Source organism: Hipposideros armiger, unplaced genomic scaffold, assembly GCF_001890085.2.
Source record: "Hipposideros armiger isolate ML-2016 unplaced genomic scaffold, ASM189008v1 scaffold_92, whole genome shotgun sequence".
Taxonomy (NCBI): domain Eukaryota; kingdom Metazoa; phylum Chordata; class Mammalia; order Chiroptera; family Hipposideridae; genus Hipposideros; species Hipposideros armiger.
In genome coordinates this window covers 3,270,197-3,291,121 of record NW_017731442.1, presented here as the reverse complement: position 1 = coordinate 3,291,121, position 20,925 = coordinate 3,270,197, and the positions used below count along the sequence as shown (strand labels likewise).

General features: G+C 46.5%; 1 protein-coding gene across 1 annotated transcript; it reads left to right on the top strand.

Moving 5' to 3' along the window:
* Positions 1–894: 894 nt before the first annotated feature.
* Positions 895–20,243, top strand: TGM5 (transglutaminase 5). Its single transcript, XM_019644914.1, has 12 exons — positions 895–1,084; positions 1,188–1,433; positions 2,666–2,784; positions 4,941–5,069; positions 5,667–5,844; positions 13,640–13,775; positions 14,413–14,516; positions 14,623–14,862; positions 17,350–17,715; positions 18,182–18,342; positions 19,468–19,601; positions 19,792–20,243. Exons 1-12 carry the CDS (start codon positions 898–900, stop codon positions 19,943–19,945), a joined length of 2,154 nt encoding a protein of 717 aa, XP_019500459.1. The 5' UTR covers positions 895–897; the 3' UTR covers positions 19,946–20,243.
* The last annotated feature ends 682 nt before the right edge of the window (positions 20,244–20,925 follow it).

The window sequence follows — 20,925 nt, the reverse complement described above, 5'->3', positions numbered from 1 at the left end:
GAGACCTGCTGAAGGCTGTTATAATCACTAGGAGTGGGGTAAGAAGGTCAGAGTTATGTAAATGTGGAAAGGGATAGATGGACGCCACAGATATTTTAATGGAAGGAGTGAAGGGACATATAACCCATGAATAGATATAGACTGAGAAGGAGATGGGTGAGTGAATTGTGATCTAAAGGTTGTAAGCCCAGGAGCCTGGGGACCATGGCAGGACCATGGTCAAACCTGGAGAGGTAAAAAATGGTGCCTTCTAGAGGAGAGACACTTGCAAAAATAGTGAAGTCAATCTGTGTCTTAGCAGGAGCTCCAGACAGCTGGTGGGAGTGGGCCTTTCTTTAACTGTCCTCAGCATCCCAGCTACCAAAGCATTTGGCATTGTTGGTAGTCAGAGAGCTAGCAAATTGCTAAAAGCACAACAGCTAACCCAGCAACAGTTAACCTAGGGCCAGCTAACCCTGGGACTTGCTCCTAGATCTGGAGGCTGGTACAGGGACAAGTGAAACTCTTAACTTGTGTCCAAGAAAGTGGATGTTGGCATGAATCTGGGGACATGGTAGGCAGAAGGGAACAATCAAACTTGGCCAGACCTACAGAAGGAGTTGGACAGAGAGAAAAACCCATGCATTTCCAGGAGGGTGTAAGGGAAGAAGAAACAGGTCAGAGACACAGGGAAAGAAGGGATGAAAGAAGTAAGAAAGAGGCACTTGCATGCACAGAGCTTCATTTAATCCTCATATCAACTCTGTAAGGCTGGTATTATAGATTCTATTTTACCGACTTGGAAACTAAGGCTCAGAGAGGCTAAGCTTCTTGCCCAAGCTTGTACGACTAGTAAGTGGTGGACAGGATCAGACCAGGCTCCACAGTGCTGCTCTTTCATTTGCCCCAGGCTGCCCCATGGCAGGGCTGGAGTTGTCTGTCACAGACTTTCAGAGCTCCTGGAACAACATGTGGCACCACACAGAGGAGATCAGCTCTGACCGCCTCCTTGTTCGCCGGGGCCAGGCTTTCAATATCACTCTGTACTTCAAGAACCGGGGCTTCCAGCCTGGCCTGGACAACATCATCTTTGTGGTTGAGACTGGTGAGGACCCTTACTGGCACACAGGGGTGTGTGTATGTGAGGGGAGTAATTCTTGGGGGCTGGGAGGTCACCTCAGGGAGCCTCTGCTCTACTTCCTTCCCAGGACTGCTGCCAGACCTGGCTAAGGGGACCCGGGCTGTGTTCAGCCTGGCAGATCGTGGTGGTCCCAGCCTTTGGATGGCCTCGCTGGAAACCAACAAGGCCACCTCCCTGGAGGTGAGCTTGTGTGCTCCTCCCATGGCGGCCGTGGGTCAGTACCTCTTGAAGGTTCACATTGACTCGTTCCAGGGGTCTGTCACAGCCTACCAGCTTGGGGAATTCATTCTGCTCTTCAATCCCTGGTGCCCAGGTAAAGCAGGGGATCTGGGTGGGGGTCCCTTATCTCTGCCCCTTTGTCAATGCCACAGAGAGCCACGATCAAGGATTTCTAGACCCCTGTTCCCTGAAAACCCACAAACCTCCCCAGTCCCATGCATTCAGCATCAACTCCCAACCACTAACAAGTGGGGCAGGGAGAACTTGCTATTTGTTTATTTATCTAGAATTTTAAAATTATAAACCAAGTTATCTTTACTTAAAAGGAAAACTATTGCAATTAAGTTTGACCACTGTTAACATTTACCTTTATTATACATTTTAAAGTTAACTTAAGTTTCTTCATTGTAAAAGTATTAAGTGCATTGTGAAATAGAGTAAAGGGAAACCAAAACAGAAAGAAAGAAAGAGAGAGAGAGAGAGAGAGAGAGAGAGAGAGAGAGAGAGAGAGAAAGAAAGAAAGAAAGAAAGAAAGAGAAAAGTAAAACCTATCCCAATCTCCAAGTTACACACTCCAGAGGAAATCCTGTTAGCATTTTCTTGTGTAGCCTTACAAAAATATTCTATGCTTAACCAAATACGTATTTATGCATATATGCATACATGTGTAGGATTATAAGAGATTTCTTTGTTTATATATACACAATTTTTCATCCTTATATTAATAGTGTACAGACTTCTGTGGTGGAGATAACTATTTAACAAGTCCCCAAGAATAGGGCATTTAGGTTGTTTCCAGCTTTTCCATGTTATAAACAGCTTTCAGATGAACAGCTTAGTATCTAAATCTTTGTGCATTCCCTAAATACTTTCCCTTAGATTAAATTCCTACAAAAGGAATTATGAGGTCAATGCTAACCCCTAAATTCTTGTTTGCTCTTTTCCAACTAGGATTAGTTGACTATGGCAGAAAAAGTGCAGACATGGAGCCATGTGGGCTCTGTGTTCAAATTTCACTCTGTACTTATATGTGATTTGGGCAAGTTATTTATTACTCTAAGCCTGTTTCCTCACCCTTAAAATGGGGCTAGGATGTAAATGTGCTTTGCAAACCAAGAAATTTCACTAACGATAAATGTTTACTGTTCCACCTCATGTTCACATTGAGCCTGTTGCTGGTGTTGAAGGGCAGTGCTGCCCTTCATGCTATTGCTCAGGCCTTTCTCAGAGCTCAGTTTCTATGGGACTGTGCCTCCTGGGGATGAGAATGGGGCAGGAAGGGCAAGATGACTTTTATGCTTTGTGTCCTTCGACTTTGATTCCTAGAGGACACTGTCTACTTGGACAGTGAGCCCCAGAGGCAGGAGTATGTCATGAATGATTATGGCTTCATCTACCAAGGGAACAAGAACTGGATCCGCCCTTGCCCCTGGAACTATGGACAGGTGAGTCTCAGTCCCACTCATGGTCCATCCAGGGGAAAAGGGAGCAGGAGGAGGGTGGGCGATGCCCTTCATGCAAGGTTCACCCAGAACTGCTGACAAATGGGGACTAAATGCCACCAGGAAGATGTGAGGTGTGACTCCAGAGAACTAGACGAGCAGGCATAGAAAATTGGAAGGTATTCTTTGCTGATCATGTTTGATTTGGACAACAGGATTAGAACGGCCATGATATTTTGTTTGTTAACTGTGTTTCCAGTGTGGTATATGTTCCTCTACATTTTGTTTTCCACACATAATCTAAAACATGTGATTTTATTTGTAAAAATAGCATCACATTAATCGCAAAGCTCTGCAACTCCTACCTTGCTAAAAGCCTGCCTCTTGTGTAAAGCTCGGCCTACAGCCGGTGCTCCAGGGAGTCCATAACCAGTCCAGGGAAAAGGGTTCTTGAGGCTGAGCCCCGGCACTGGAACCTTCAAGGGGAGGGAACCAGCCCTGGCCACCCAGAATGGGTGTTGGCTGGGAAATCTCGGGAGTGCTTGTGGAGCCCTGTATCAGTTTGATATGGGTTCCTCTCCAGGACTTGTCCAATACATGTGACCTCAGGCCCAGCCTAGGCCCCCCAGGTGGATATAGTCTAGATGAGACATGCAGCCTCAACTGACCCCAGCTGACATCCCCAACTCCTCACTCAGCATAGGCAGATGGGGATTATAGAGAGCTCCCGGAGAGGAGTTTGTTGACATCTGTGAGAAACAGAAGTGAGCTATTGTTGCTTTCTGAGCTCTGGGTCCTCCCTGACTCTCTTATTCAGTGAACACATACTGAATGCCTATTCAGTGCCAGGCAGGACTCTAGGTGCTAGAGATACAAACATGAATTAAACACTGTCCCTGAGCCCACAGTTTGGTGAAAACTCAGTCACATAAGCAGGTCGCTTATCATGCAGCAGGATATATAAAGATTGCCAGATAAGCACAAGTTGTTCTGGGCGCCTAGAGGAAGGGCATGGAGCTGTCAGGGTCACTTCCTGGGAGAGGAGATGCTTGAACTGAGTTAGCTAAGTGAAGGAAGGTGGGGAAAATATCCGAGGCAGAGGGAAGGATGAGCAAAGACACAAAGGCGAGAAGCAGTTTGGCCTGCTGCAGGGGTTACAAGGCGCCTGATGTTGCTGGAGGAAAACTGGTGAGGCAGAGGATATTGAGACACGAGACTAGAGAGGTAGAAGGGGGCCAGATCAGTGAGGGTCTTATGTGCCTTGTGAAGGGGGTTAGAGCTTTGATTCTGTAGGCCATAGGGGCCTTTGAACGTTTTAAGTAGGAAAGTGAACTGATCAAACTGTTCCCTGAGGAAGATGAATGAGAGAAGCTTCCTAACCCTGCTTATTGTCCAGTGTGACATGGAACCACTGCATTCATTTACTATCATTCAACAAAGATGCACAGAGTCCCTGCTATGTGCTGAGTGCTGTGCCAGGTCTGAGGTGTAAAATCGTGAGAAGAGCTGGAGAAATACAGAGCATGCACTCAGATAGGGAAGACAGACCTTGGCTATATCATTATAATGGAGCCTGATGAGTGGAGATGTAGCCAGGGCTATGGAGCTAAAGAAGGCTCGGGCTCAGGGAAGGCCTCAAAAGTGGCATTCATAACCAGCCCGAAGGACAGGAGTCAGCCTGCCTTGGGTGGGAAGTTTCCATAACTCATATGCTATTAGTCAGTCCGCAGACACCAAGGCAAGTTGGCGCCATCACCTCAACAGTAGCTGCCAATGATGAGCTGGGTCAGCAGGTGGGGGTGAAAGAAGAGGCAATGTGGTTTTAGCAAAAACATCCCAAGAGCAACAAGAGTGTGGGGATTGAGGAGAGAAGAGGAAGAAACAGGCTTTTCAGCCAGTCAGACACATTGGAAAAAACTCCAGAGATTTTACATTCAGGACATACAAACTGGGTGAGTTGTGATCACAGAGCTTTGAGACCCTGCACCTGCCCAGGAGGCAGCTCATGGCTGTGCTACTAGACAAAGTTGCCTTCCAAATAGGTTTGTATTCCACAAACACATTCCATTGGAGGGCTAGGTGGGGTGGTTTATGTATTTCTTTCCATATCTACATGTGCCAAGCATGGGTGCCTTGCCTCTCTGCATTTCCCCTTCCAGTTTGAAGAGAATATCATAGACATCTGCCTGGAGCTGCTAGACAAGAGCCTGAACTTCCAGACTGACCCAGCCACGGACTGTGCCCTACGGGGAAGCCCTGTCTACATCAGCAGAGTGGTGTCTGCCATGGTGAGGTTGGGTCTGGCTTTGCCCACCCAGGATGTGTCCAGGGAGGAAGGAAGCTATGCAAGGGGAGCCCAGCCCATTCACAGTTGCCCCCTTCAATGAGGAAATGAAGAGTCAAGAGGAACAAGCCCTCCTGCAAAGCCATTTTGGATAAGGCTTGATGAAAGAATGTAGCTAACAGGTTTTAGCAATATTAGATGGGTGTGGGCCATCACCTCTATTAATTCCAAATTGCATGTTTTGGGAAAGGCTGAGTGTAGCTCTGGTTTGTGAAATGGTCTTATGCTTTCTAAATTTCCTTTGCTCTGAAGTGTTTTCAAAAGCTCTCAGAGCCAAGCTCTAGTTTTGCAAGGGATGGGGAGATAGGGGTTAAGGGGGCATATAGAAATAGAACAATAAATTGATTAACTTGTGGAGCACAAGTCAGAATATCCAGCTTCCTATCCTGACCTCTTCTCCAGCAGGTCTGGAATTTCCCAAGTAAAATGAGATCTAAGTTTCCTCTGTCTCAGGCCCATGGGGCTTGCAAGAAAGCCCACAGTTCACATCTTGTTGAGGAAAAGGATTCTTCTAATTCTTCTCTATATGGTTTCTTTTCAGATCAACAGCAATGATGACAATGGGGTGCTCAATGGAAAATGGTGTGAGGAGTACTCAGACGGCATCAACCCTGCAGAGTGGACTGGCAGTGTGGCCATCCTGCGGCAGTGGCATGCCACAGGCTGCCAGCCAGTGCGCTACGGGCAGTGCTGGGTCTTTGCAGCCATTATGTGCACAGGTAAGGAAAAGAAAGGTCCCCATGAAAATACCAAAAAGTGCAATGGCTCATGTATTAGTCCTCCAAATAATTCTTGTCCTAATCTCACGTAGTTCTCACCAAAGGACATTTGGAATGAAGCCCTTTCCAACAAAAATGTCTCATCACTAACCTCAGGCTTATTTCAGAGGATAGTTCTGAGGTAGAAATCACATACCTCCCAGAACCTGGCACCCTTCCCTTCCTCTGAGTGTGAACAATCTAACAGAATACTCCTAAAAACCTGGCTGAAAATTGTCCAGTGCAAGATAGAAATGAGATGAGAGGCCAAGTAATAAAAAAACTTAAAAACTGACTAGCACAGAGAATGGTCCTAATGAAGATATTCATGTGAAAAGGAAATATGCATCTGAGCAGTGGTATGGGGCCAGAGCAAGATGGCAGCCAAAGTATAGTTACCTTGAATTTGGAGTTGTCAGAAGTTCAGAGGGCCTGGAGGCCTGGCTCAGGCCAGAGAATTAGGGGGTGGGGGAAAATGGGAGATCAGCTTTTCAGATAGGGGGTAGATGCAACATTAGTAGGAGAAGAGCTAAATTATAGCTACCAGGGAAGGAAGGCAAATGGAACTTGGTTTGCAAGTGGCAAGAGGAATAAGTAGAAGGAAGTGGGGGGTGAATCTTGAGAAAACTGAAACCTAGAAATGAGTCACACACTGGAGGTAGCAGGAGGAGACCTTCTGCCTCACCCAGGGCTAAACTGTTGCTCCTGGACCTCACCCTCACCCTGTCCTCATGGTTAGCTCTCAGCCTCTTGGCACGCATATCTGTATACCTGACTTGGGTCACAATCAGGAAGTTGTTATTGTTACCTGGGAAACAGGCCAAGTATGGCTTTTGCTCACAGTACTCTCTAGTCCAATCCAGGGAGGCCAGATCTGCCCACAACTTGATGTTATGGAGGACTGGAGACTTTTGCATAGAAATTCCCTATAAGAAAAAGCCTGGTGCAGTCTGTGTGCAAGTGTGTGCTGGGCCCAGCTTCGGGCTTTTGGGACAAGCCTAGAGAGCCATAGGCTGCTGAGCAAAGGCCAGGCCTCTCTCCAAGGGCACAAGGAGGTTTTTGTCAACACCCATAGAGAGTGACCACATGGCTTGGTGAGGAGGAAGTCCTGAGCTGTTCCTGCCCTGCAGCTGCACAGCCCCATCTCGAGTTGGATGCTTTGATTGCTCAAAGAATTCCTGTTTTTCTAGTTGATATATATATATATATATATATATATATATATATATATATATATATATATATATATATATAATCTGGAATTTGACAACTTTGATACCAGAGTTATGGACAATTGAGTGACCTGGGATGTCTGAGTCATCCAGGGAGGAGGCATAAGATTGACAGAGAATGGATCGATCTTGTGCATGATAGAGAAGGAACTTTCCTGATCATGGAAAAGCCTAGTCTAATGGGCCAGGTGTATGTGTGTGTAGGAAAGGGCCAGGGGTTTGGGTGTGATTGTCTGGAACTGGGTGATGACAGAGGTGGAGCCAGTGAATGGAGATTATGCAACGAGAGCAGACCAATTAAAATGTTTATGAGAGTCATGGCCCTTTAGTGACCTAGAAAGCAAAGGGTTGGGCAAAGTGGGTTAAATATGGGCTGGTCTCTCTACAGCTCAGTCATCACCAGACTTCCCCCAAAAAGCTCCCATATTGTATGTTAATTAATATATCAATTTGAAAAACTCATTCATCCAACAACACTTATTGAGTCTTTATTCTATGCTAGGCACTGTGCTTCAAATACTTTTGGATATAAAGATGGGTAAGACCAGTCTCTATCCTCCACTAAAAGTTAGAGATTTATCAAACACCTTAACCCAATTCAGCTGCCAAAGCATGTTTTTTAAAATTATTATTATTATTATTATTATTATTATTATTATTTCATAATCGCAATAGCCGATGTTTATTGAGAACTTCATTTGTACCAGGAATTGTATTAAAACTTTGACACCTTAGAGTAATGGTGAAGCATGTGGGCTTTGGAGGTAGACTGCTTGGGTTCCAATATCAGCACTACCATTAGGTAAGTCACTTAACATGTGCCTCAGTTTCCTCAGCTGTGTGATGAGGAAAATAATAGTATCTACCTCATAGGATTATTGAAAGGATTTGCATAAGTTTATACATGGAGAAGGCCTAGAATGGAGCCTAGCTACAGTGAATACTCAGCATTAGCAGGGATTGCCTCATTTGATCACCCAAATGACCTTATGAGGTAGGTTCTATCATCATCTCAATTTTGCAGGTGAGGAAACTGAGTGGTGCAGCCAATCTCACATCCAGGTCTGGCTGGCATTAACTACTAGTCTATACACTGCACAAACATTTCTAGCAGCTGCCATTTATCCAGCAACCTCCCACACCCCCGTTCTTCAGGCATACACTGGGTACTTTCACTCTTTCTTTTTTTTTTTTTTAAAGATTTTTATTGGGTAATTGGGGGGATGGGAACAGTGATGGGGAATTGGGGGAAGGGGAACAGACAAGTTGCTGTCGTTTTGTTCTTCAATCTAGTTGTGGAGGACGCTGCTTCACTGGCCCAAGTTGGCACCATCATTGCGCTCTTCCCTGGTGAGGCAGATCAGTCGCCGGCTTCTGGACGGCCGCTCACTGCGGCTGCTGGCCGCTCACGCTGGCTGCTGGCTACATATGGTAGCCCATGGCAACCCACTGCCACAGGGACTGCAGCCTACGCTGTCGCCAGCGACTCACGGCAGCCCAGCTCCAGGTTGAACTGTTGTTCAGCATCTTAGCTGTAGAGGGCAGTGTCACTGGCCCTCATATGTGGGATCCGAACCAGGGCCCTCTGGCATCCCAAGTGAGTTCTTAACCATCGCGCCACTCGGCCGGCCCACTTTCACTCTTTCTAATTCTCACAACCACCTGCAGAGTAGATATCATTACCGTCACTTACAGATGAGAAAACTGAGGCTTAAAGTAACCAAGTGACTCTTGTCTGACTCAAAAGTACATTCTCCCCCCAGTAGCTCTGCCTCCTGGTATTAACTTTTTAAAAAAATATTTTATTGGGGGAAGTGAGGGAAGGGAAACAGCGTTGGGGAATCGGGGAAGGAAACAGACAGGTAGACAAATTGCTGTTTTTGTTCTTCAGTCTAGTTGTGGAGGATGTAGCTTCACTGGCCCAAGTTGGTATGATCATTGTGCTCTTCCTGGGTGAGGCAATCAGTTGCCGGTCATTGGTTGGCCACTCACAGTGGCTCCCAGCAGCTCACACTGGCTGCTGGTCGCTCACGCTGGCTGCCGGCCACTCATGGTAGCTCATGGCAGCCCACTGAAGCCCCATTGCAGCCCCATTGCAGCCTATGCCGTCGCAGGCGACTCACAGCAGCCCAGCTCCAGGTCGAGCTGTTGTTCATCATCTTAGCTGTAGAGGGCGAGCGTCACTGGCCCTCATGTGGGATCCGAACCGCAGCCCTGCTGCTCAGAGCTGGCATTCCCAAGCGAGCTCTTAACCAGCTGAGCCACTTGGCCAGCCCTGGTATTACCTTTTAACGTCAACATATTGACTTCAACTTCTTAAAAAAAAAATCACAAAAATGAGACTTTGGATGCATCAAAAATAATGTTATAATTTTTGGATGAGCTGTTTCCTTGACATTTATTTAGTTGGCTAGTACTAATTAATTGATTTCCTCCACACACCCCCCCCCCATTTATCTCATAACACATTTGAGAAATCCCTGGCCTACCCTTCCTAAGCTCAGGGCCAGCTGTCCCACAGCTCTCAGTCATCGGGTTTGTCCTGTTCTGGCTGTCCACTCCTTGTGACAAGGTCAGGACCCTCAGCTCTTTGCTGAGGTTTGTGAAGTAGTCTGGAAGCCTTACACTGTAACAAGGGAACAGAAGGACAGAGATGTCATCTTGCCTGAAAATTCCCCCCAAAGCCAGGTGTCCAAAAACCACTTATTGTATGATTCCATATATGTGAAATGCCAAAAATAGGCAAATTCACAGAGACAGAGAGTGGATTAGTGGTTGCCTAGGGTTAGGGGGAAGGAAGAATGGAAAGTGACTGCTAGTGGAGTTTCTTTTTTAGGTGATGAAATGTTCTGGAGTTAGATAATGTGGATTGTTGTACAACCTGTGAATATATTACCAACCACTGAATTGTACACTCTAAAAGGGTGAATTTTATGGTATATGAATTATCTCAATAAAGTTGTTTAAAAAAAAAAATCCAGGCATCCTGAGAATGTGCCTGGTCCTGGTCAGCTTCTGCCCACAGCTACATGGGGTGGGTGTGGGGGCAGAAGTGAGTGTGGGAAGACCTACGGGACATCATTCCCTCCTCTGTAAAGTAGGACCCTGGGTCGGGAGTCATGGTGGAAAATGGCATGGAGATGAGGAGGCTGATTGCTCCAGGTTGGGCCCTCCTCTCTTCACGCAAAACTAATCTAAGATTTCTTCTTACTTATTTGTAGATGGGCCTCTATAAGATACCTCATTATCATCATTTCAATACAATAACTCTTGTCCTCATTGCTTTTACTGAGCCCTTTCCTCCCCGCCAAGGCCCTGGTGTGTTATTTTGCCTCAACTTTTGGCTTAAACATAAATCGACCATTATTCTCCATTGATTAATGAGACATCAAGGATTATATGGAATGTTCCCTCAAAGGGTTGTGAGATAATACATGCAAACACTTAGGAAAATGCCTGGCACATGATTAGTTTTACGTAAGTGTTAACTATTATAATTAGTCTGATACTCTTTTAATCTCTGATTCTTAGGCTCCAAAGGTCTAACTGCCTCCTGTTTGGAAGGTGTTTCTAGCCATCCCCCAAACTTCAGTTCCCTATCCTTTCTACTACTTTTTAAATTTTATTTCCTTCCTTTGTTCCTTGGAGTGTTTAGAATTAAATTAATCATATTTCTCACATCATGGCATTTATCATAATAGGTCTGCTTCAGGCCACTCTTTAAAAAAAAATTAATTCACTAACTAATTGATTTCCTCCCATTTATCTCATAACCATTTCTATTCATCTCCTCCCATGATAGGGAAACATTTTGATGTGTTTAATATGTGGCATTGTATTTCGATGTGTTCTCACAAAAAAGTATATTGTTATATTTGTGTAATATTTTGTCCAGTATATTTTTGTTTTATAGATTGTATTTTTCACCTTTAAAAGTTCCATTGGATCTTTTTTATCTTCCATTTTTCTTATTATATTCATGTTTTCCTTTACTTCCTCTTGAGCATATTTATGGTATTTAAAATAGCTGTTTTAAGGCTCTTGTCAGCTAATTCCATTATCTGTCATTTCTGGATCTAGTTCTATTGATTGACATTTTTCCTAATTATGGATCATGTTTTCCTGCTTCTTTACATGCCTGTAAGTTTTTAAAGTAGGCTTTATTTTTTAGAGCAGCTTTAGGTTTTATTGTCATTGCAGACAAGAGAGAATAGTTCAAATATGACCTTGTAATGACATGTCTGAAAAAGTCAAGACAATACAACCATCTTGTTATAGGGTACAATTAAAGGTAGGGGAGGGGGAACATGAAGTAATACTTTTACCACTTGGAAGCTTAGTGCATCTAGGGATGCACTAGGGAGATGAAAAGATGTTAAAAATCATCACGTTTAAATACAATCACTTCGACTCAATTAGCTGGGGCTTTGACTGTATTCTTCATTATAAGCCATGAAAGTGTGGTAGTAAATGAATCTCAATAAATGAATTTCAATAAATAAATAAATGGAACTCTATTTTTCCACTAATTTCTCTTATAAAATTGGAGCTACATTTCCACATGAGGAGGCAGGGGTGGTGGCGGAGGGGAAGAGCTCGTGAGAAGCATTCACGGCCAGTCCTGAAACAGACTCCGTGTTTTAATACACCATCAGGACAGCATCCACCACCAGTCAGAATTGAAGCTGCACTCCCTGAGGGCAGGAATGTCTTTCATTTTTGTGTCGTCTGCATCTAACTCACTGCCTGGTTCATCACTTGTCACTGAATAAGTGCTAGATGGCTGAGTGAAGAGACATAGTAATTCATGTTGGGAGTGTGGTGTTGTGTGATACACCTTGGGAACTCTTCAGTTCTTTCTCAACACTGAGATTTTCCACCTTTATCCAAGCATCACCATGTAAGTGTGCATGCTTGTGTGTGCACACGCACAAACACACCCCATATAGGTTTCTCTTTTATGAGGGACTCAGCTTTCACAAAATTATCAGTGAAAGAGTCAACTGAGACATCAGGAGTGATAGTCTGCTGAGACATTGTTCACAAGTTAAAGATAACTCACTTCAACACAAATTTAATGAGCATCTATTCTGTGCCCACTCAGCCATGTTGAGCAGCAGTTGATACCACTACTGACTCTTCAAGTGGCTGTTGATGAATTTATCAATCAGGGTGGAGAACAAAGGCTTGCTCCCTACTATCTCTGCCCACCCCTTCTTGGCATCATCTCTTAATACCATAAGTGTTATCCACCCTCCTGACTGTAATCTTAGCATAAATCCTAGCTGTGTAATGCTCTTGAGTCACTTGAATGCTCTTGCCTCACTATTGTCTCTCTACTAAAAGTAGTGGCAAATCTTCTAAACTTTACCCTCCCCTCTGAGACTGTCCTATGTCACCTCCACCTACAACTTGCTTGTCGGCTCTGCTTACTCCCTCCCCTCATTCCTTGGCCCTATGCAGACCTACCATTCCAAGGAGAACTCCAGGTTCCCCTTTGGGCTTCTCTCCTCCCTGTCCTGGGCTACATCCAGGGGTGTGTCCACACCTTGGCCTGGAGAGAACATTTGTGCCAAAAAGGAGTCTAAACTAAAATCTATAAGCAATTAAATGTTAATATAAATAGTATTTAAACTTAAAATTAAGAACATTTTTAAAAAGACAATGTATGTAAAACAGCACCATGCCTGCTGATAGATGATGTTGATGATGATGATGATGTTGATTGAATTAGGTTGGCTGTCACTATTGGTCTTGAGGGGACAGGGATTCCCAGGGCATTGGTGGTGGGATGGGCTGGGGGATACTGCTGTTCTTAAAAGAGTGCAGAAGGGGAAGACATATGGCAGAGGACAAAGAAAAGAGGTTGGCTGGCAAAGGGCAGGAATGCTTCTTCAGTCATAAAGACAACATTCTACCTCCTTCCCAGAATTTTTCCACCAGGTACAGACTAATTTTTCTAGGCTTTTGTGACACAGTTTCCTTCCCTTCCTGGCTGGATTTGTGATGCTTTCCTTGAGAAGATTTCAACACAATACAGCCATGGAGAATGGGGACTCTAAGCCACAGACCTCTTTGCTTAAGAATCTAATGTTCTCAACCAACAATCTTTACCACAGGAAAGAAAACATTCCAGCTATTTGGCTTGAGGATGAAGATTTATAACCAGGAGAGAAGTGAGACCCAGTCAGGCCACTGAGTCTTGCCAAAGGTGGTGTGCCTTTCCTGTCCTGCTGGCCCAGGCAGGGGAACCTGTGACTTGCTAGCCTTTTGTTGGCCCTGGCAATGCTTGTAAGAGCAACTAACAGCCTTTGCACAGTGTCTTTTCCGTGAGCTTCAGAGAGAGGAGCTTAGGAAGGTGAGGAGGGAGGTTGTCAGTGTCACCAACCCAGTGCCCCAGACAGTGCCTTCTTGGTCCTGAAGGTGACAAATGAATGATTTCCCTGGGCCCACGGCCCTAAGTCCAGGAATCCATAGAGCTCCTGAATCCACAATCCACAAAAGATTTTCTGCCCTTTTTGCAGTGATGAGGTGCCTGGGGATCCCCACCCGCGTGATCACCAACTTTGACTCTGGACATGACACAGACGGAAACCTAATCATAGATGCGTATTATGACAACACGGGCAGGATTTTGGAGAATAAGAAGGATACTGTCTGGTGAGAGACAACCTCTCAGGCTCTTTCTAGGGCAAAGCCCCACCAACAGAAAGTAGGGCAGGACTGTGCCCATGGGCCTCCTACCCTCTCATGCCCCCTACTCCCACTTTTACAAGCCACAGGGCTCAGTATCCCCACCCCTAAGGCTGGGACACAGCTGAATACAAAACATTGATTTTTAATTTAGAATTCTCATATCACAAGAGCTCTCTGCCCTGGGTGAGGTTTTCCTCTTTGTCACCTTCATTTAATACTCAGCCTGTGACCATGGGAGGGCCTGAAGTCTCACCTCCAGACACAAGGACCATGATTGCCTCTCTGTGGTCAGCAGCACACACAGGAAAGGGCCACGAGGACCTTTTTGGGAGAGAGTGAAGGACTTTTAACTTCAGCTGGCTCTGGAAGCCTTCATTCTCTATTCACAAACAAAGGAAAGTTCCCTTCGGGGCAAGTTGAGGCTCACAAGAAAAAGAGCTGTCACCACTCACCTGCAGAGGTTTGAAGGCCTGGGATGCCCTGTCTTTCCATCTGGCAGTCCATCCGCTCATCGTCCCCTGTCTTGCTCCAGAAGGAACACAAGCACCATAAACTCTCCCTTAGCTTCATTTGACACCGTCTCCTCTGGCTTCTTCCTCAGGAATTTCCACGTCTGGAACGAGTGTTGGATGGTCCGAAAGGACCTCCCTCCCGGGTATGGAGGCTGGCAGGTACTGGATGCCACGCCTCAGGAGACGAGCAATGGTGAGGTTCTCCAGAAGAAAAGCAGAACCCACTTTTATGGAAACCGCCCCTGCCCGTGCCTGACCCTTCAGCAATGGCCAATGGTGGCTCTTCTGTTCTCCTTCAGGCCTCTACTGCTGTGGCCCTGCCTCCGTCAGAGCCATCAAAGAGGGAGAGGTGGATCTGAACTACGACACGGCCTTTGTCTTTTCCATGGTGAATGCTGACTGTGTGTCCTGGCTTGTCCATGGAGGGAAGGAGCAGAGACTTCACTGGGACACGAATTCTGTTGGCCATTTTATTAGCACCAAGAGCATCCAGAGTGATGATCGGGATGACATTACAGAGAACTACAAGTATGAAGAAGGTATGACTGCAATAACCCCCCTGAGAGCCCAAATCCTGTGGCCACCTTCCCCCTACCCCAGCCAGCTGGGGACGGCCTCTAGGGAACCAGAGGGTGTCTGCAGGGCAGGACCCAGGTCCACTGTCTCCTTAGCCCTTCAGTTTTAAGATCCCAGTTGAGGTGTCCCTCACTTCCTCATGCCAACCACCACCCCATGTCCCACAGGCCAGTGAGCACCCTCCACAGATGTTCACATTGCTTGTAGGGCCATTGATAGGCATCTCACCAACAGTATATGAATTCCTTGCCCCGCCTTCCCAAAAAGTCAGCCTCCCACTGAAGATGGCGGGGGATTTAGTAAACTCCCTTCAATTAATTAATTAATTTTATTAATTTTATTTAACTTACTGTTAATTCATTGTATTTTATTGCATGTTTGGAGGACAGGCCAGACCACCAGCCAGCACTGAGGCTGATGTAAGGCCAAATGTTCACTCCCATGCCCACCCCCTGCAGAGGATGGTTCTGAGAGGTGGGAGACCTGACAGGGGTTTATTGCCCAAGCCAGCAGGGGCAAAGGGGCAGCTAAGCCAGTCAGGTGTGGACTAATTCCTGGAAATTGAGGAAGACCAACCACTAGGTTCAACCATCAGGGAGCCAAGCAAAAATATCCAGTCTGTGAGGACTAGAAGCAGGGTGAGGGGCAGGACCTGAGCAGGGGCAGATCAGGAATGTGTGGGGGTGGGTGAGGGGGGTAGCTGAGTAATTGCTGGGAATGCTGGCAAGTGGGTATCTGTGGTTTGTCTACGTGGGCCAACACAGAGAAACTCCAGAATCCAAGCCTGGGAAGGGGTTACACAGCAAGAGACAAGCATTGACCACAGCCCAGCAGTATTGTCCATCACTTCCTCCAACCCCATCCACTCAGGGGCTATCTGGTTTGGGTGCCCAGAAACAGATCCTGAGGCAAGGATCTACTGGAAGGAAGGAGAATGAGCAAGTGAGATGGAAGGGGAGGAAGCCAGTGCAGGATGCCTGCCTCATTAAGCCTGTGGGCAGGCTGGGGCTCAGACCTGCTGGAGAACTCTGCCAAGGGAAACACAGGGCGAATAATGCTTTAGTCTAATCATGTCCCCAATTATTTTTTGTTAATCTGAAATTCAAATTAAATGGCTCTGTATTTGTATTTGCTAAATCTGGCCATCCTATCAGCGATTCAGTGTAAAGTGTAGGACACCATCTCAGATTTATCCCACCCAAAAGGCAAGAGGGCTAGGCTCTTTATCTAATTCCTGTCAGTCAGCGGTTAAGGGTTATTCCTAGGGAGTATCAATTCCCTAGCACTTTTGGCCTGCCCCATGCATGGGTGGAGTCAGCTATGATGGCAGAGAAAGCTTCAGACAAACAGTAGTAGCAGGTGCTAGAATTTGAAATTAAGGCAGGTGGGCACTGAAATGGCAAGTGCCACAAGGATGAGGAAGGGGCATTGACAGCATTGGCTACAAGGTCCATGGGGTTCCGCTGTGAACTTGAGGGCTTCGGAGCTATTCACCGGTGGGTCTGAGTGTGCTGCGCAATCAGGCAGTTTTCTGTCTCCTCCCACCAAGTCTGATAGAATGTGGGGGTGGAACAGACCACAGGTGAGCTAAATCTGATCCACACCTCCCTGGGTCCACTTTTACTGAAGCCAGTGTTTCAAGATCATCTTCTGCCTGGAACAGAGCTTAGAACAACCCACAGAGCAAGGGGACGAAAGTGGTGTCTGCCTGGGGAGGTTGTGGAGATGCACTGAAGGGGTATGGCTGAATCCTGGAGACAGTAAGTGCTCAATGAAGGCACCTGTTGGATTATTGGAGAAGTACAGAGAGTATTTCTGCACACAAGTCCTGGCAACAGCACCTCCCCAGGACTGGGGTCTGGGTGCTCTGGGTACTCAGCTTGACGGAATTTCCTCTTTTTTTCCCCCTCACTGTGGCTTCTCAGTTTCTCAATCTCCAAGAATTAGTCTATAACTGACCAATAATTTGCTTCTGGAGCAGGAAATCATACCATGCCCTGTTGTCTTTAAGAGACTTGTTCTCCACATTTTTGGGCCGTCTTTCCCATGGGAAGGCAAGATAGTTTAGCACAGATTTTCAAGTCGGGCGGATTTGGTTTCCACCTGAACTCTGCCCCTTGCAAGTTGTGTGACTTTGACAACTGGCATGACCTTTCTGAGAACCATTTTCTACACATGTACATGGAATAATAATAATTAATAATAATAATAATAATAATAATAATAATAATACATCTCTCCCATGGTTGATGTGAGGATGAAAGGAGTGACGTGCTCAGCATAACCTGACACTTAGAAAGCTCCTGATGAATTGTAGGGAGTATTTGATATTGGAAATGAGGATTTTAATACCCCGGCAGTGTTGGTGGGGCTATGGGCAAGGGTGTTCAGCCACAGCTTAGCCCCTAGGTCAGCCTGGCTCACAGATGGTGCTGTCTCTGCCCTCCCAGGTTCCCCCCAGGAGAGGCAGGTGTTTCTGAAGGCTCTTCAGAAGCTGAAGATTGGAAGGTCCCAAGGCCCCTACCGAACAGACTCACCATCTTCCAGGCACACCCCACCAAGCCAGGACAGTCCTCGGAGCCTGCATACGCCTTCCCCGCGGCCCAGTGATGTTATCCAGGTCTCCCTGAAATTCCAGCTGCTCGATCTGCCCATCATGGGCCAGGACATAAAGTTTGTCTTGCTGGCCCTCAACATGTCGCTCCAGTTCAAGGATCTCAAAGTAAACTTGAGCGCCCAGTCTCTGCTGCATGATGGCAGCCCCCTGCCTCCATTTTGGCAGGACACAGCCTTCATCACACTCTCTCCTGAAGAAGGTATGGGCTCTGGGTATGGGCATGGGGACCCTGTATACACAGAGTGGGTTATAGAATGCCAGTGGGGTCAAGCCAGCGACAAGGGTTCTGAGGGCAGACCCCTGTGACACCAGTCTTCCCAGTGTCCACTCCAGCACAGATTCTTCCTCCTTCCCTTACCTGCTTCCCTCTCACTCCTGTCTCCTTTTTGTCCTCCTAGCCTTCCTTTACTATCTCAAGGAAAGTAGCCTGGTTTAGTTGGGGGGGGGGGAATCTGAGCTTTGGAGTCATCCAAACTTTGGTTAGAGCCTCAGCTCACCCATTTACCAGCAGAACGACCTTGGGCAAGCCATTTCACTTCTCAGTCTCTCCATCTGAAAACCTGGCACCTGCTTCACTGGGGCTCAATATAAAAGGGTGCCCAGATCCAGCAGGCCCAGCTGATTTCCCCAGCTAGTCTCACCTCATCCTTGTGCTCTCTCCCTAGCAAAGACCCATCCCTGCCAAATCCCCTATTCCCAGTACAGCCAGTACTTGTCAACAGACAAGCTGATCCACATCAGTGCCCTGGGAGAAGAGAAAAGCAGTCCCGAGAAGATCCTGGTGGACAAGATCATCACCTTAACCTATCCTGCCATCATGATTAATGTAGGCAAGAGCCCTGCAAGTGGCCTGGGGGCTCCTTGGGATCAGCTGGGAGAGGGTGGGACCCTCTGAGAGCCTGCTCAGAAGAGCATTCCCTCCTTTCCTCTGTCTCTTCTGGTGCATCCAGGTACCTCCCAGCTGGATTAGGAGGTTTATCTGAAAACACTGGGTGAGGTCTCCTCCTATTGCACCGTTAGAGGCCTTATGGGTGGACCTTGAGCAGCTGCAATGAAGAGGTCCCTCTTTTGGGCCACCTCTCACTGTTGGCATTCCCCAGGGTCAATATGAGTTCACACAGGTGGACCTGAGTAGAGGGAGAGCACAGCCTGAAGGTCAGCTCAGGTCTGATTTGCCATTTCCTGACTGTGCCTCCTTGGACAAGTCCCTGGGCCTCTGCTTCTATCAAATGAAAGGATTAGGTTAGATGGCCTCTGAGAACACCTCCTATTCTGACATCCTGTGGTCCTCTGAGTGGGAGGACATCATAGGTCCCTTTCTTTCAGTGCTGTCTCCCAAGGCCAAGCAGCCTCCTGGCCCCTGCCAAGTGAGTCTGTGGTGCCCCCTGCTGGGGTGCATCTGGCAAGCCCAGCCACCAGAGTCTGTTTTAGGGAGGGTTTCCAAAAGTCCCTCTAGGTTTCCCGAGGCTACTTCCTTGTCTGTACAGCCTTGAATGAGCTCTTCCTTCCTGACACTGGTGTGAAAAGAAATAAGCCAGTAATGATAAGAGGGAGGGAAGGGATGGGGTGGAGAAGCAAACAAAAAGTGACAACGAAGATTACATTTACTCAAACTATGCATGAGAATCCTTTGGGAGCTTTTGATTATTTCACACTTGGATATAGTCCTTGGAGCAGAGGAAACATCACTGGAGACTCCCGATTCATCAGACTTTTCCATATGCTGGGTCAAAAGTTGTAAAATAGTTTACACAAACGTCCATATGTGTATAAATGAAGTAAAGATTTTCACATAACAATACCTTGTGTGATATATACCGACATTTTTCTTCTCTTCTATTTTCTCTAAAAACGTTAATGACAACCCATATGCCCTCCATAAAAGTGTGGTGAATTGGGACAATGAGACTAATTCCCTGCTCCTTCCTCTCCCCTGGCTTTCTGTGTTTAGGTTCTAGGAGCAGCCGTTGTGAACCAGCAGCTCTCCATACAGGTGATATTTTCAAACCCCCTCTCGGAGCAGGTTGAAGACTGTGTGCTCACCGTGGAAGGAAGCGGTCTCTTCAAGAAGCAGCAGAGAGTCATGTGAGTGCTAGGGGTGCTCAGCCTTCACTCCTGTCTTATTCTGGGGTTAGCGCTCTCCTTTCTGCACACAGGCTCCCGGACAAGGCTCTGAGAACACTGGGAAAGGGGAAAACAGCTTGCTGAGTGAAAAAGGGCTTTGGAGTGATCATAATGCCTACAGTTATTTGACATTCTCTTTTCTCTGCTGCAGGATTGGAGTCTTGAAACCCCAACACAGAGCCAGCATCACTCTAAAGACTGTCCCCTTCAAGAGTGGCCAAAGGCAGATCCAAGCAAATCTGAGGAGCAACAAGTTTAAGGACATCAAGGGTTACAGGAACGTCTATGTTGACTTAATGTTATAAATTCTAGGACAAGAAGGTGGATGCACAGATTTTAAGCTTCAGGAAAGGCAGCAAATTCAAATGCAAGCCGTGTAATTCCCCACCATAACAGAGGCTTTGGGGGGCTCTTACATGAGCAGCACAGGAGATGCCAGTGACGGCTAGTCCCCTAGACCATTTGCACAGCTCCCCAAGACTCTGTTCAGGGCCCAGGGATTCTGTGGTGTCCTATCCAGAAGTGTGAGATGGCACAGAGGTCCAATGACACTGGTTGGAATTGACCCTGACTTACTGCTTCCCAAGATTTCAAGAAAAGAAGACTGGCTGAGCATCTCATGGTCATTTTGTCATTATAATAGCTAACTTCCTAGTACCAGTAAACTGCAGTCCTTGTTCTCATCTCCTTTGTGCCCATGTAATCACCACTTTACCTACAGTAGCTCCTACCTGTTCCCTGGATGCTAGGCGTGTCCTATTGTTTCAATACCTGAACCTATTCACTTGTTCAAGAAATACTTACTGAGTGCCTCGTATGTCCCAGGCACTGTTCTGAGTATACGGGATAAGGCAGTAAACAAAGCAAAGTCTCTGCCCCTAGGGAACTTACATTGAGTGGGAGGGTGAGGGAAACACAGATAATAAATATGTCAACAAATAAGGAAGGTACTTACATACTCATATGTGTATCAGTCATGAGCCAGTTAGGAAAACAAAAGCCTTTGTAGATATTTTTACATACTACCTGCCATCTTTGTGTTTTAGAAAAAAGCCTGGGAGATCTCTCACTTAGCTTTCCTTTGAATCTCTTCCCACATCACATCCAGAAGCCCTTGAGTCTTAACAGTCCCAGCCTTTTGGTTCAAAGTCCGCTAGTGCATTGTGGTCCTGGATGAACCTGAAATGGCTGGGGTTCAGAGGGTAAAGCTAGCTGAATAATGCAGTGAGGTAGATTTTTTCAGAGGCAATGAAGTACGCTCAGACATTTCTATTGGTTGCAGCTT

Excerpts from the sequence above, each read along its gene's own strand:
- TGM5 (XM_019644914.1), top strand. The coding sequence starts at position 898 with ATGGCAGGGCTGGAGTTGTCTGTCACAGACTTTCAGAGCTCCTGGAAC. Across the intron at positions 1,434-2,665 it reads CTTCAATCCCTGGTGCCCAG|AGGACACTGTCTACTTGGAC; the intron begins GTAAAGCAGGGG and ends TTTGATTCCTAG. Across the intron at positions 19,602-19,791 it reads AAGAAGCAGCAGAGAGTCAT|GATTGGAGTCTTGAAACCCC; the intron begins GTGAGTGCTAGG and ends TCTCTGCTGCAG.